The 13,454-nt window shown below is 46.6% G+C and overlaps 8 protein-coding genes across 8 annotated transcripts; 4 read left to right on the top strand and 4 right to left on the bottom strand.

The window, feature by feature from the left end:
* Positions 1–530: 530 nt before the first annotated feature.
* Positions 531–1,295, top strand: MCYG_07505 (conserved hypothetical protein; the record flags this gene model as incomplete). The annotated part of the gene is made up of 3 exons (XM_002843676.1): positions 531–826; positions 852–1,033; positions 1,084–1,295. 3 exons carry the CDS (start codon positions 531–533, stop codon positions 1,293–1,295), a joined length of 690 nt encoding a protein of 229 aa, XP_002843722.1.
* Positions 1,296–2,443: 1,148 nt separating this feature from the next.
* On the bottom strand, positions 2,444–2,941 carry MCYG_07506 (uncharacterized protein; the record flags this gene model as incomplete). Its single annotated transcript, XM_002843677.1, has 1 exon — positions 2,444–2,941. The coding sequence occupies one exon, from the start codon at positions 2,939–2,941 to the stop codon at positions 2,444–2,446; it is 498 nt and encodes a 165-aa protein (XP_002843723.1).
* A 434-nt stretch (positions 2,942–3,375) lies between these two features.
* On the top strand, positions 3,376–3,882 carry MCYG_07507 (uncharacterized protein; the record flags this gene model as incomplete). Its single annotated transcript, XM_002843678.1, has 1 exon — positions 3,376–3,882. One exon carries the CDS (start codon positions 3,376–3,378, stop codon positions 3,880–3,882), a length of 507 nt encoding a protein of 168 aa, XP_002843724.1.
* Positions 3,883–4,868: 986 nt separating this feature from the next.
* Positions 4,869–6,600, bottom strand: MCYG_07508 (benzoate 4-monooxygenase cytochrome P450; the record flags this gene model as incomplete). Its single annotated transcript, XM_002843679.1, has 3 exons — positions 4,869–5,759; positions 5,825–6,448; positions 6,523–6,600. 3 exons carry the CDS (start codon positions 6,598–6,600, stop codon positions 4,869–4,871), a joined length of 1,593 nt encoding a protein of 530 aa, XP_002843725.1.
* A 1,220-nt stretch (positions 6,601–7,820) lies between these two features.
* Positions 7,821–8,340, bottom strand: MCYG_07509 (uncharacterized protein; the record flags this gene model as incomplete). Its single annotated transcript, XM_002843680.1, has 3 exons — positions 7,821–8,047; positions 8,103–8,281; positions 8,316–8,340. The coding sequence occupies 3 exons, from the start codon at positions 8,327–8,329 to the stop codon at positions 7,821–7,823; spliced, it is 420 nt and encodes a 139-aa protein (XP_002843726.1).
* Positions 8,341–9,104: 764 nt separating this feature from the next.
* Positions 9,105–10,466, bottom strand: MCYG_07510 (conserved hypothetical protein; the record flags this gene model as incomplete). Its single annotated transcript, XM_002843681.1, has 3 exons — positions 9,105–9,575; positions 9,636–9,937; positions 10,028–10,466. 3 exons carry the CDS (start codon positions 10,464–10,466, stop codon positions 9,105–9,107), a joined length of 1,212 nt encoding a protein of 403 aa, XP_002843727.1.
* A 419-nt stretch (positions 10,467–10,885) lies between these two features.
* On the top strand, positions 10,886–12,042 carry MCYG_07511 (conserved hypothetical protein; the record flags this gene model as incomplete). The annotated part of the gene is made up of 2 exons (XM_002843682.1): positions 10,886–11,162; positions 11,276–12,042. 2 exons carry the CDS (start codon positions 10,886–10,888, stop codon positions 12,040–12,042), a joined length of 1,044 nt encoding a protein of 347 aa, XP_002843728.1.
* Positions 12,043–12,706: 664 nt separating this feature from the next.
* MCYG_07512 (conserved hypothetical protein) lies at positions 12,707–13,127 on the top strand (the record flags this gene model as incomplete). Its single annotated transcript, XM_002843683.1, has 2 exons — positions 12,707–12,718; positions 12,888–13,127. The coding sequence occupies 2 exons, from the start codon at positions 12,707–12,709 to the stop codon at positions 13,125–13,127; spliced, it is 252 nt and encodes an 83-aa protein (XP_002843729.1).
* Positions 13,128–13,454: the final 327 nt, after the last annotated feature.

A 13,454-nucleotide genomic window follows, 5' to 3' on the forward strand; every position in this document is an offset into this window, starting at 1 on the left:
AAAGTTTTCGCATTTATCAAAGATCGTTTGAATGTTCCGTTGGTCGTCCTCTGAAATGATGTTAGCATATTGATATAAATGATACGACCTGCACGAGAAGAAGACCAACTGTTCAACAATTGTGGGGGCCCAAAGAAGTCAATAACAGCCGCATCGTTTAAGCCAACCTTCCCCACGTTCTGTGCGAGCTTGATAGCGTCCTCCCATGCTGCAATGATTTCCCTTTGTCTGTCACCTACTTTTCTACGATGCTCAGTCAGTTCGTAGACCAGAATCTATATTAAACTTGGGGTAGAAGAAGATCGATTATAGAGTAATTACGCATTGAGATATTTATTTTATCTTAGCTAGTTATTAACCAGCATAGCCCCAATTCCCACTTTTACGCGTTGTGCACTTAGACTAAACGCCAAGTTGGGGGCTATTTTAAGTCAACCCCCCGATCACCCATTATATCTTGATGAAGAAAATACACACTTTCAAGGCTTCAATCCCCGTCCAAATCTATTCTCCCTACCCATAAAACCGCCATGACTTCCGCTCTGGGCGAGAGATCAACAGATGCATCAAAAAGCGAAGTGACCACGGAGATACCTCAGAGTGCCAGCGCGCGGCAAAGCCGCCCATACAAATATTGTATCACGTTGCTAGTTATTCTCATTCCTGCCCTCTACTATCTCTACAGAGACAGACTACCCTGGCACAAAGGACAATACCCCTACCGGCCAGATAATGACGACCGTTATTGGACACTTGACCACCCGCCCAAGGACCAAGAGCCCGAACCTTTCTATCCGATAAAACGTTACAGCCTCGAATACAGAGGGTACGTAGCCTGCTGGCAGCACCAGGGTGTATGGGTTGGATACCTCACGCCCGTGGAGATGTCCCATCTCGGAGTCGACCGTTTCCGCGATTCGGAACGATCACTCGACCAGGTCGAGGAGGATGCATTTTGCGCAAGACTACGGCTTTACGGGGCTAGCTTCTGGTCGCTGCCTCCTCAATGGCCTGAGGGCATCCTCTGGGCTTCGTCTATCGATGGCGTCGTTGAGCCAACTACCAAGGTCAACCTTACTGTAGGTTTCCCGGAGAGTGGCGGCGTATGGTTCGTTGATACCAGCGATGGTTGGGAGGGGCTTCACCCTCAGAGAATGGGTCTATACAACGCTATAACGATGGAGGAAAGGTGTAACGTCCTCAAGGACCTCGGAGGAAAATTTTGCCAAGATATTCAGACATGTCCAGAGATGGCGCCTCTACTAGCACCGCCAGAGGCATGGATCGGTGTATAGGGGGGTGTTGTTTTTTTTTTTTTGTCATTTGATGAGCCTGGATATGTGCCACCATACACTCCTAAGCAGCAATTCACAACATTATCTTGATAGCCGATCGAAAGTCAAGTGGATATTATCTCATCATCAACCGTGGAAGTGCAGCCGTTCTCTCCTTTCGCTTCTTCAGACCGTCATCCTCTCGCAACACTAATCCCCCAGGCCCGACCCCCAGACCAGCCCCTGCACTCCAACACGCCCTCGCATTCACGCACCTAGCTGTAATAGCACGAATCAGATTGGGATGCCACGAATGTGCCTTTGGTCAAGTTCGATGCCTTGATTTATGGCGGATACTTATTGTAGGGCCATGAAATTATTATACAATAACTAGCGCATTATAGGAGTAGATGCTCCAACGCCTCTTGGCTCGGGGCGGAATCTAGGTCCCTATACATGAGCCATTTGCTGATAAAGTACTACGAATCATAGATATATGTCAAATATTATGCTTAGTTATCTACTTAGATGGTTTATATACACGAGATTCATCCTTATACTCAGGCTCTATAAGCTCACCAATATACAGATAACTCGCCCTATAACCGTTAGAAAGAAGAGGTGTTAGGCAAAAGCGAAATGCAGAAATGCAAAGTAGAAATATTGGCAATGCAGGAAGTGTAACGCATTTACAACTCATGCTGATTACATCCACCGCCCATGATGTTTCCATCCGATATTTCCCCAGGCTCCAGGCGCTTCAGAGTTTCCTGTTCAAACCCTCATGATCCTATCTTATCTACAGGCTTGAAATAAAAACTATTAGCCATCCCAGTTCAGGTGGACACTAATATCACCGCCACCCATAAGTTAATTCTACACTACATTGTACAAGCTCTACCAAGGTGGGACTACGGATTAACAAGTTAACTATAGTCAACCATTTGGCTTGGAAATTTATACCCTTGGTATTCACTATAATCTACCAGCTCAATACATGCAAGTAGCCACTATAGGGAGAATCATATGAAAACAATCTTTGGAAAGACTGGCACATCCACTGTCCAACAGTTGTGTATCCAACCCATAACCATATCATTTGCCAGCTCATGTGGTTGCCGGTTTGGTTTGCTCCCTCGTCGCGTTTTTCGCAGCCTCCCAGGCTCTATCTAGCCGTCCTGCTGGCGGATGACTGTATATCGTTTGGACTTCGGTATCGAGGCTCTCAGCTTCAAGACAGGAATGGGATTGTCATTACTGTATTTCTCTGTGGTCCAATAGAGCCGACGGTTGCTTGCATCAATGGAGAAGAGATTGCAACTGTTATGAGGATACTCGCTCACCCGGACCAACGAGGGGTTGTCATTAAGCACAGCGATCGCACCGTCTTTTATCTCTGGAAAGTGGATATATTTCTTGCTGCTTTGGTCTTGGATTGTATGAAAGGAATAAGCTAATGTGAAGCCCGTACCCCAAACGCGCCACTTATAGTTGGTGTTCGACTTGAACTCTACTATGCCGTCAACTGGAGTTGTGCCAACCGTTGCGAATTGACCAGTCGAGTTGTCATTTATGGTATAGACGCCCGGAGGGATGTACTGATAGTTTTCAGCAGAAGACAGACGGAGCTGTAAAAGGAAAAGCACAATGAGGTGTAAGACGTGCATTGTGACTGTAGGAGGAAAGTATAGGATAGCCAAGTGAAAATGTGTTGAACAGTCTGTGAGATTAAAGACAGTTACAATGGCATTTATAGAAATATCTAAACTGTTCACTCTGCTTGACGCCCTTCCTAGGCTGGTCTGGGACCGAGACTAGGCGGTTGGTCAAGGCAGCTGGCTGGCATCTTGTCCTTTCATGATTACGCCAGCTAGGGGCTGCTATAGGAGATTCTATATATATCTCGTATTTATTGATGCGAGTAAGACGGGTTACTCACGGTTATGCCTCGAATGATACGAAATCAAATGCCGGGGGTTCTGAGCATAATATCTGGCTTCCCGCGGAGCAGTTTGTAGTTATAAACATACAAATTCCCCCATATCCCCCTATCTACAATCTTCTACATACCACTCCTTATATCGACCTACAATCCAAAAAAATGCAAATTGGTCTAGCATTTATCTTTCTGCTGGTGGGCATTGGTGTCGCCGAAGTAACTTTGCATTCTTTTGTCACCATATTAAGCCATAACTATGGGTTAACAGCTCAGTTTGACGAGGCTCGGAAGCTCATTAAGTTCACCAAAAGCGACGACCATGATAACTTCTTCGTGGAGGGTGTTGCCGACCCAGCCCGTGGCTGGCATATCGTTGAACTCGACAACAGAGTCAATGGCACAACCACTCACATCCGCTTCCCACAAGCCAGAGACGGAGAGCTTGCAACCTTTGACACGGAGTGGGCCTCGGTGTTCCATGTTGAACTACACGAAGATGCTGTCTTCTCATTCACCCTGCTTGACCCTTCCACCCCGGGTGATAAGCTGGCATGGACCGTGGAACGGTACAGCAGCAATGATCAGACTATGGTTTTGAGAATAAGACCCTACGACAAGAGAAACACAAACCAGCATTTCAGTATTATTTCACGCCCTCGCGAGGATTAAAGGCCAATTGGGGGTCTGTGAAGGAAACTTAGCAGGATGGTGGAGCTACAGGGGAAAGCATCAATGTATCTGCCTGGCCGTTCGTGTAGAGGGTCGTGTCACCGCTCAAACGTCTTTTTGACTGGAATGATATTTTGGGACTTCCTTTCGACTTGGTTCTTGGTTGTTTCTGAGTGCTTTTCCTTTGCCTCTTCTACTGCTACTTGTCTTGTAGCTGCTGTATCAAGAAAATACTATTGTTAACACACACTCGCATAGGCTGGAAGCCAGAATAGATATTCGAGGCCAAATAATATTGCAAGCCACTATATAGGAAGAGTATAAATTTCTCTTACCCAAGACCCACGCTGTTATATGAGTGGTTTGGCTGGATATACTACTATGCATGTAAGCTGACAGGTGGGGCTTTTAAGGGCGCTCCACATCTTAATCGTAGCCGCCCTAACCACCCCTACTATGTATAATAACAGAGTTATATGGGGAGTAAGTTATAAACTCTAACCTGCTTCACCTCTATAAATATATATCTTTGATTTGACATACAACTTGTGAAGTGTAAATAAATTAAAGCAAGACTTACACCATTGAAGTTGAAACATATATCATAGTTCCTATAGTATCATCTAATAACAATAAAAGATACCATGGTGCTGTGATCCATCCGCCAGAGAATAAAAAAAGCATCATAATACATGATACATAGAATCCGCCTCCTAGGAAGCTAGAATAACAAAACAAGAACAAAAACAGAACGAAATAGCCACTGCTTTTGTTTTTGTTATGCACCTCTATATTCCAATCTAGTTGAACAAGAGCTGCCGCCCTGGTTAGTGTTCTCCACTACTTGTTGTGTGGAGTGTAGTGAAGTGCATAAAAATAGGTCATCAGTATCGTTAAGAAGGAAAAAAATACCCATCAACCTTTGCCCTATCGTGCCATGGTCATCCAGTCTCTTTTCTTTATTTATTTCATTACTGACAATTGCCTCATTGACGTTTTCGGATGACGATGTTTGGTCCGTTCTTTTGACTTGTGAAGTGGTCTACCATGGCGAGGTGGCCGTTTGCATCTTCACCGGTCCTGTCAGCGATCTCGACGTCGAAAAGGAACATCATGCGAGCGATGGTGAGGCGCATCTCCATCAGAGCCATACTCTTTCCGATACAGCCGCGGGGGCCGATGGAGAACGGACAGAAGGCACGTCGGGCAATGTCGACGGAGTCCTTGGTGGATACCCACATTCCGCTGTCGGTCTGGCACATGGCGCCCTCGATCCAGCGTTCGGGGATGTATTTTGAGGGTTCACGGTAGTAGTCTGGGTGTCTGTGGATAGCGTAGGTTGGGGTTCCGCAGTCGGTTCCGGCAGGTAGGTGGACGCCGTCGACCTCGATGCCGCCTGGTAGCACTTCACGGGGGATGGCTCCGGGTACGGCGGGTGCGAGACGCATGGCTTCATCGATACAGGCCTTGAGGTAGACCATGTCATTGAGTTTGGAGCCGGTAACGATATCTTCGACATCGGTGAAGTTGGCACGGATCTCCTTCTTGAGCTTTTCCAATGCGTTGGGGTAGCGGACGAGGTAGAAGATGGTGGCTGTGAGGCCGGTGGAAGTGGTGTCTGTTCCCGCGATCATGAGGACGTTACTCTCACTCCACAGCTCAGGAGTAGCGAGCCCCTTGCCGGTCTCTGGGTCCTTGGCATTGAGGAGATAGTAGAAGAAGTCCTTCTTGGCCTCATGGCCGGCCATGGTTCGTTCTTTGGCACGCTGGGTTGCTTCGACTCGGGAGTTCTTGATGAAGTTCCATCGGTCATTGGTCAACTTGCGGATGAAGATTTGGTCCAGTTTCCAGCTGTCGAGGGGCATCCACAAACCGCACTTTTGAGTCAGGTTAGCTACATATTCAAAAATGTTACATAGTATGCCGAGAAGGATGTACTCACAACATAGTGTCTGAAAGCCGCTCTGTCGACGAGAGCAATGACATCTCTCCTTCCACGCTCAATCAACATGCCAAAACTCTTTCCGAAGCAAAGCTCACCCATGACATCGTAGGTCAAGTAAGCAAACCAGTCAGCCATGTTCCTCACGGCAACACCCTTCTCGTTGATGACTCTATCGGATGCCAGGCCGGCAGCATCACCGCCCATGATATCACAGAACTGACGGACGTTGGTGAGCATGACCTCTTCCATTCCCTTGAGAGCGTGTTCCGAGAAAGCCTGGCTGAGCACGCGTCTCTTTCGGCCGTGGATGGTCTTGTCGATGACATTGTGGGTATTGTACACTCCCTTGATTGCAGGGAAGGCGTTATAAAAGTTCGACTTCTTGACCTTCTTGCCATGACCATAGATGTCATGGAGGCCCTGTACGGTGTTGACGGAGATAAAGTTGGGTGCTACCCGGACATGGGTTCCGTACTTTTCGTGCAGCTCAGCGAGCCAGAGATGACGGTCGCCGTTGAGTCCATGGTAGAGCTGAACAAGGGGGGTGATGGTTGCAAGGAAGGGGCCGGGGAATGACCGTAGTGGGTGCAGAAACTTGTTATAAGCACAGTACCCGGCAGTCTAGCCATTTATTCATTAGCCACACCACTTTTTTTTCACTATGCCACAGGATTTACAGAGGAGCGTAGACTTACCAGCACGACCACAGAGAGCAGGAGAAGCTGCCCTGCCAGGACGAGCGAGAAGCTCTCGACAAGCGGCGCAAGCAACATCTTATCTTATCTCCACGTGAAATGTAAATTCTGTGACGTCAGGGGTGGCCGTCGATAGCCGAGGATAGCTGCTCGCACAGATGAAGATGCGTGAGAGCAGAGCAGCACAACCAAAGACGAGGATGATAGAGAGAAAGAAAGATGAAGGAAAGAGAGAAGGAAGAAAAGGCGAAGGAGGAGTAATTTATGTGTGGACTTGGAATGGTGGGACGCTTCACCATTCAAGTTATATAAGTCACAGTCGCCCTGGAAGCGCTTCGCTCGGCTAGCTTCGGCCAAAGCTCTGGCTCTTTTTCGACCATAAAAAAAAAAAGAAAAGATTACATCATCACGTCGGATATTTTACTCGCTGACTGGCCCGGGGATTTCAATAGCAAGGGCCCCCATAGGCCAGATGCTAATGTAGGCTGTGCAGGGAGCTCTATCGGAAGAACCGGCTTGCCCACAGTTAAGCTAAATATTGTAATACTCCGGGCCAACAACATGCAAGCCAGCTCGCTTCACAGCAGCTTCTTGGTCACCGGGCCATGGCTGAGCTGATCGATACAGAGGGCGACCTGTTGTTCGTCGGCGTCAAGCTCCGGCAGCGAGAGATAACGCTCCGGCCTGTGGATCGTGCAGCTTCATCATATCCCGTCGTGGAGAAAGCCCGAACTAGGTACTTATGTAAGCACTATCGGCAATTACAGGGTGTTTATGGGCACGTGACAGAGTTAACGCCGGATGAATACATGACATAAGCATAAAAGCGCCCACCACTAAAAGATCGATCCGTCATCCTTTGCTTTGCCACGAAAGAACACTTAGAAGTGATAAAGTGCTACTACGTCATTTATACCAAAGATACCCAAAGTATAGGTCTCGTCTACATTATCAAGCCATGTCTGGATCGTAGTAATGGACGGATCGAGCTATGCAACGTGAGAGTGTATAGAATAGTATTTACGTGGACGAGTTCCTCATGAAACATCCACTTATCACTAGCAGGGGAAACCAACATTCAGACTCGAAGGAGGATTTGATTGCCTTGGGGCTCACCTGTGGTCAACCTCACTCTTCTGATTCTCTGGAAGATATTGCGACAAATAAGGCTGCAGATTTCAAATATCTGTGCCAATTAGAGAGCCATGGTGGAGAGAAAGGGGTATTGCCGTACAGGGTGTCTAGCAAGGCACCCTTCTCCCACAACATTTTCAAAGCAGGAGTTAAAAAAGGCACCATCAGATCATTACTTCCTGGAAACTCAGCCACGCCTCAAGCTTGGTATACTCCCTAGCATAAGTTTCAATGATGCTAAGAATCCGTCCGGCACTAGCAGCAGGAGAGGGGAAGAGGATGAACCAAAGCAGCCATCCCAAAGAGAAATACTCTTCTCCTGAAATAACTATAGAATCCAGCCTCTGTATATTTCCTACTACCGCACATATTACCCGCTTTGAGTTCGGCTCTATGTTTCAGAATATCGACTATCCGCTCTGCCCGCATCTACAGCTGGGCGAGGCTCTCGACTTTACTTTGTTTTCCTCGCAACTTACTGCTAATCCTAACCTTGAGCTTGTTGAAGGTTGATAGTGCAAAATACTGCAAAACACATGTGTCGTTCGAAATACTACCGGCGGATACGCCTGGTAGTAATGGCCAGGAGGGGTACGCACTCAAACTAAGGAGATCAGTTGGGAGACTCTACTCGCTATTAGAGCCCGGCTGGCTTACACAGCCTTCTGCACATATGTATCCTCATGTCGACAAGTATAACAAGTTGAACGACGATTGGTTTCGAACTTATTGGGGGAATTCTTCCAATCTCTCCTGTTCTGTACCTGGATTTGACTTGAGCAAGTGTGACTCACGGCATTTTACACCTGATGGTCGTCTGTTATCCGACCCGATATATCTGTCTCTAACTCAATCCTCTCTACAAGAAAGGGCGCGCGTGCGGACCTAGCTAGCTGAAAGCAGTAGCATTCCCTATCAGATTCATAGGAAGTACTGACCTCCACATACGATAAAAGTAGAAGAGCGCCATGGGATTCTAGCTCTGAAAGGGAAATAAGTACTAAGTGACGGAACAGACGTGCTTTTTTTCGATACCAGCAGTCACTACATAGGTAAGCGATCTCCAAAGAGATATCATTTTTTTTTAGTACCTGCGTGTGCCTCTCTCCTTATGATCAGCCCAGTATTAATTATTAGGTGTGGATACTGGTTCTTAGTCGTATCCATCTATCTAGGGAGTAAATATACCCTTGACATATTTCCATGGGTATAAGGACTGGCGCCTTCCCCTTCTCCCCAAGGCTAAATATGGCTATTACTCCTGTATTTAACAATACAGATATCATAGGGGTCCTTCATTCGTGGCTTTAACAACAGCAGTCAAGGCTATGTGTAAATTTTTTTTCCAAGGAGCTCTGTTTTTACTTATGCTGTATTGAATAACAATGTTATTGAGATAATATGTATTATTACCATTGTAAATCCCTTTTAATTCTCTCTCTAATGCCCTAGGCAGCACTATCTAACCATCCCCCTAGCTTCAACCCAACAATCTTTCCTAGCTCTGCTGAGCCATCACTCCGAACCCATACCTCTTCCATGTCTTGGATAATGCGTTCAATATATGTCCCTGCAGCGCTGCGTTCCAATATATGAGCAATAGCGCGATGAAGTGCCAGTAGCTTAGCAGATGGCGGGCCAATCGTGTGGCCCGGTGAGAGGAGTAGAGTCCGCGTTATCGGGAAGTTGAAGGAGCTCCGCATCAGGTTGTTTGATGAAGTTATTATGTACGTATGGGGAGTGGAGGTTGTGAGATCAACGGGTTCAAATGTTAGTTGAAACATGCCGAAGAGGGTATGCAGTTCAGCCGCAAGGCTGATAGCATTACTTGGACGATCAATACCCGTGCCTTCAATTTGATGAATTATCCCGCGATCAAACATGTTTAATATTGAAAGAGCGGTTTTCTTAGCAGTGCTCTAATACCAGTATTAAAAGATGGTACATAAGTATATATAGATCAGATTTGTCCGACTCACCAACTCATTCGTGGTTTTTGACGACATTATTGAATGTGGTATAATATGAGCAACCTCAATTCGTGTAAATGGACCAGCCAGCGGGAGATTTTCGTCATCCTTCGGTTCAGGATCACGCTTCCCTCGATTTATGGCTTCTGTCACGTCGAATTGTTGTGTGACTACGCACCGGTGGTGGTCACGTATGAGGCAATCGCGCCGCAGAGTTGACAAGCGTGCGGGTGTCCCGACGACATGATCAATTGCAGGAGCTGATAGACTTGCTGCGGATGCCTGAGGTGTTTTTGATCCTGCTGCTCTCACTAAAAACATAACACGTAAGTTATTTCGGAAGGGCTAGGAAATCCAGGTTAGAACCCTTAGAATCCCAAAAGTAGTCAATTCCCACATACTTGGAAGGAAGAAGTTGTCAAATAAATATTCTGCAAAGGAGTTCATAGCACTCTCTGCCTCCCGCTTCTGAGTTTCCGGAGACTGGGAGCTGAATCCATCATATCTAGCCAGTCCTCGTACGAAGCATGGCTGTATTGCAGTATCATCACTAGAGCAATACAAGCCATCAAAATAGGTAAAAATCTGCCGAAGAAACAGATCAACTGAGCGGCATTCCTCGTATGTCAGGCGGACTAGTGTGACCTTCTTGTACGGCGTGCTGCTCTGCAACGCCTCACAGTGATTGATAAGAGTGTTTATGACTGTTTGAGCTTGTGATTGTTCGGCAGCAGAAATGCAAGGGGCGGTAAAATCAAGAATTTCTTCAAGCGATGATTGACGGCGGTGATGGGGAGATGATTCTTGGCCAGGAGGCAGCGAAAACAAATGGTTTGCCATGGGTGACGCGTCTTAACTCTTCTAAAAAAAACTTGTAGGTTCAAACGGCTCAACGCTATCGTATACAGTGCAAGCAGCTATGAGGTCCCGCGAAGTCGAGAAATAGCTATGGAAAGGGTATCTTCTTAGTCGTTGTTGGTAGTGAATGTAGAAGTTCCTAAATTGGAAAAGGCCCGTTTCGGATATATCGTATAATAGTTATTCCGTAATAGAGCACTCTGATCACGTGGTAATCTAGGATTATGTCAGAATGTCTCCCATTGGCCAAAAGGCAAGTGTATCTGATCTGATGATTAATATATTTACTATGGCACATATTCCTTCCCTCTACTTTGTTTATACTCCTTTTGCAACCACTATACCGCAACGCCATGGGCTCTATCTGTTGAGCTTCTCAAAAAATCACATAATAGACAGAAATGGCGGATATTTTATTTCAACCTCGCTCACTATATCCAACTCCTTCACACCCAGACGGTGGTATCTGCGACACTGAACTCAGCTGCCGAAAAGTCCGCATCCATCATCCCGCTTACAAAGACGATTCGTATACTCTTATTGCTTTCATCGGGCTCGACCATCCGGCTGGTGGCATCCATCATGAAACTGCGAGGATTGCGTGTGCAATTCTCGCGGGCAATAGATGGGATGGGTTTTTGACAGAGACGAGAACAGGAGAACGCATTAGGGAGGATAGTAATTTCTATTCTTCAGAAGAGTAAATACTACTTTCGACTGCCAAATATTTCCCCTGATGGTAAGTGAATATCTTTACAATATATGCTTTAGGGCTAACAGTATTATCATAGAAAAGTTCCCCATCACTCCCTCCTTCTCTCACTACAGATTCCCGCAAAGCTTGCCCTCTTCATGGCGAGACCAATCTCTTCCGAATTTACCAGAAAACCGATTACCCCGTCAAAGCAGTTTAGTTCCAGCCCCTATCGCCCGTGACATCTCTTGTCGAGTAACAAACCATACGGAAGGCACCGAGCATGCGCATCTTATACCCCGGAGCGAACAACAGTGGTATATCCAAAACCGCATGTCCAGGTACGCGAATATACGCCCCGATGCTGAATTTATAGACGATACATCCAATGCTATTCTACTCCGCTCCGATATCCATTCTCTCTTTGATCAAAAGAGGTTCGTGATAGTCCCAAAAGCCGATAATTTTGTTATCCATATCCTAGCTTCGGGCTCTCTTGAACTTATCAACTGCTATCACAATGTTACTTTGCAGCCTTTGACTGGGGTTGCAACTGAATATCTCTTTGCTCGATTCGCCTGGTCTATATTTGCTTATTCTACACCATTCCTTCTGAACAGTCTAAAACGAACACTCTCACTTTATGTGGATGGTGAGGTAAAGGTTGTTGAATATACTGGTGAGCAATGCAGACAATTCGTCACTGGGGCTAAATCCCGCAGTCAGAGCCCGCGAAAGCGACAGCGGAATATAGTACAACCCGGGCCAGAGGATGATGGAGAATTCCGTGGGCGGAAAAGGAGACGCAGCTTTGAGCTGTTGTCTTCTCCGGACTCGCAAGGAAACCTATCAACAGATAGCTAGCAGCCCGAGTTGGAGACCGACTTTGAAGTATTGAACACGAAGCAAGTTGGAGCCTCCGATACGCATGACTACCACGAGCAGATCCACGGCTATGCAGAAACACAAATGCACTTAGCTTTCTGATATATTCTCGATACTTATACCCAAGTTTGATCAAAGAAGACAGGGCTTGCAGGTAAACGAACTGGGTTATTCCATACATTAGCAGTGCGTATTGATTTGTCCTACCACAATGCTACTAATATCGACCTGTAATATGGTGTTAGAGAGTTCGGAGGTCAAATACGGCCGGTAGACGCAAGCGTGTGGATAAACCGGATAAACACAGAGAGAGTGAATGGGCAAGGGAGAATAGGGATTATGGGGGGAAATAACCCGATGCTTGTATTTATAGGGAAAGGCTGGGAAGTTCGGGTGAGTCAGCAGGAAGGTAAAGCGGCGGGGTTCGCGTCCTAATCTGGAGGGGTATGAAAGATTACATAGTATACATCAACATCAATATCAACGTCCAGTATCAACAAACTGATCAGTCGCCAGTGGTAGATAAAGATGAATATATAAGCATTTAATCCAGCATGGGAATAGCTCGAGGGCTCTCCAGGCCGCAGGAGGGAGGCTAGTCAAATGCACTCTGCTGGGGGCGGGCTCGGTGAGCGAGCGTCCAATGGCTTACTATGTATGTTGAGTACATAGGCGAGTTCGTTCAAGAAAACAGTTGAATGGACGACAGTGTTCGTTTTCAAGCTAATGATGGGCCGGTCACAAAATAATCCAAGGGTACTTGATGCAGAGAGCATAGATATGACAGCCCATGGTCCGCTCACCGGCTCTGGACCACGTCGCAGTTACCCACATATCCAACAGGTAACAGATCGCTTCGAGGTGGTTGGGCTTACGCTGACACGAATGGATTCCGCTCTGATGATTCTCCCATGAAGCAAGGGGTCAAGGAGAGCGACAGGCTGTTTGAAATGTCTGCCACTGCAAAGCCGGAGCAAGTCATTGCCGAGTTCTCCCTGAAATCTCTTCTCTTCCAGGGTCTGGGAAAGACGGAAAGCCGTCCTCTACCTTCGTTCATCGAATGACTGCTAGACAGTATGCCAAGCTGTGGATGGAAACTGTACTACTCCGTACTCCGGATACAACGGTGATGGGGTACAGTTTTCCTTAACATCTTACATTTAGTTTCGAAACAATATGCTCACGTACATACATACGCTGCAGGGTCGCTTAGTTCTGCTGCCACGAGGACGACATTCGAGATACATTTCCAATTTGAGAATTGGCAAGGCTTGTCGTCCTGCTGGATACGGATACAGCTGAAGGATTAACTACTCTAGGCCAATCACATGAATCTCGGCCTAGAAAGACGGTGAATTTCATCGCCAGAATGTGTAGCATTCAATAAAATA

This window comes from Microsporum canis, genomic scaffold (assembly GCF_000151145.1).
Source record: "Microsporum canis CBS 113480 supercont1.7 genomic scaffold, whole genome shotgun sequence".
In the NCBI taxonomy this organism is placed as follows: Eukaryota; Fungi; Ascomycota; class Eurotiomycetes; order Onygenales; family Arthrodermataceae; genus Microsporum; species Microsporum canis.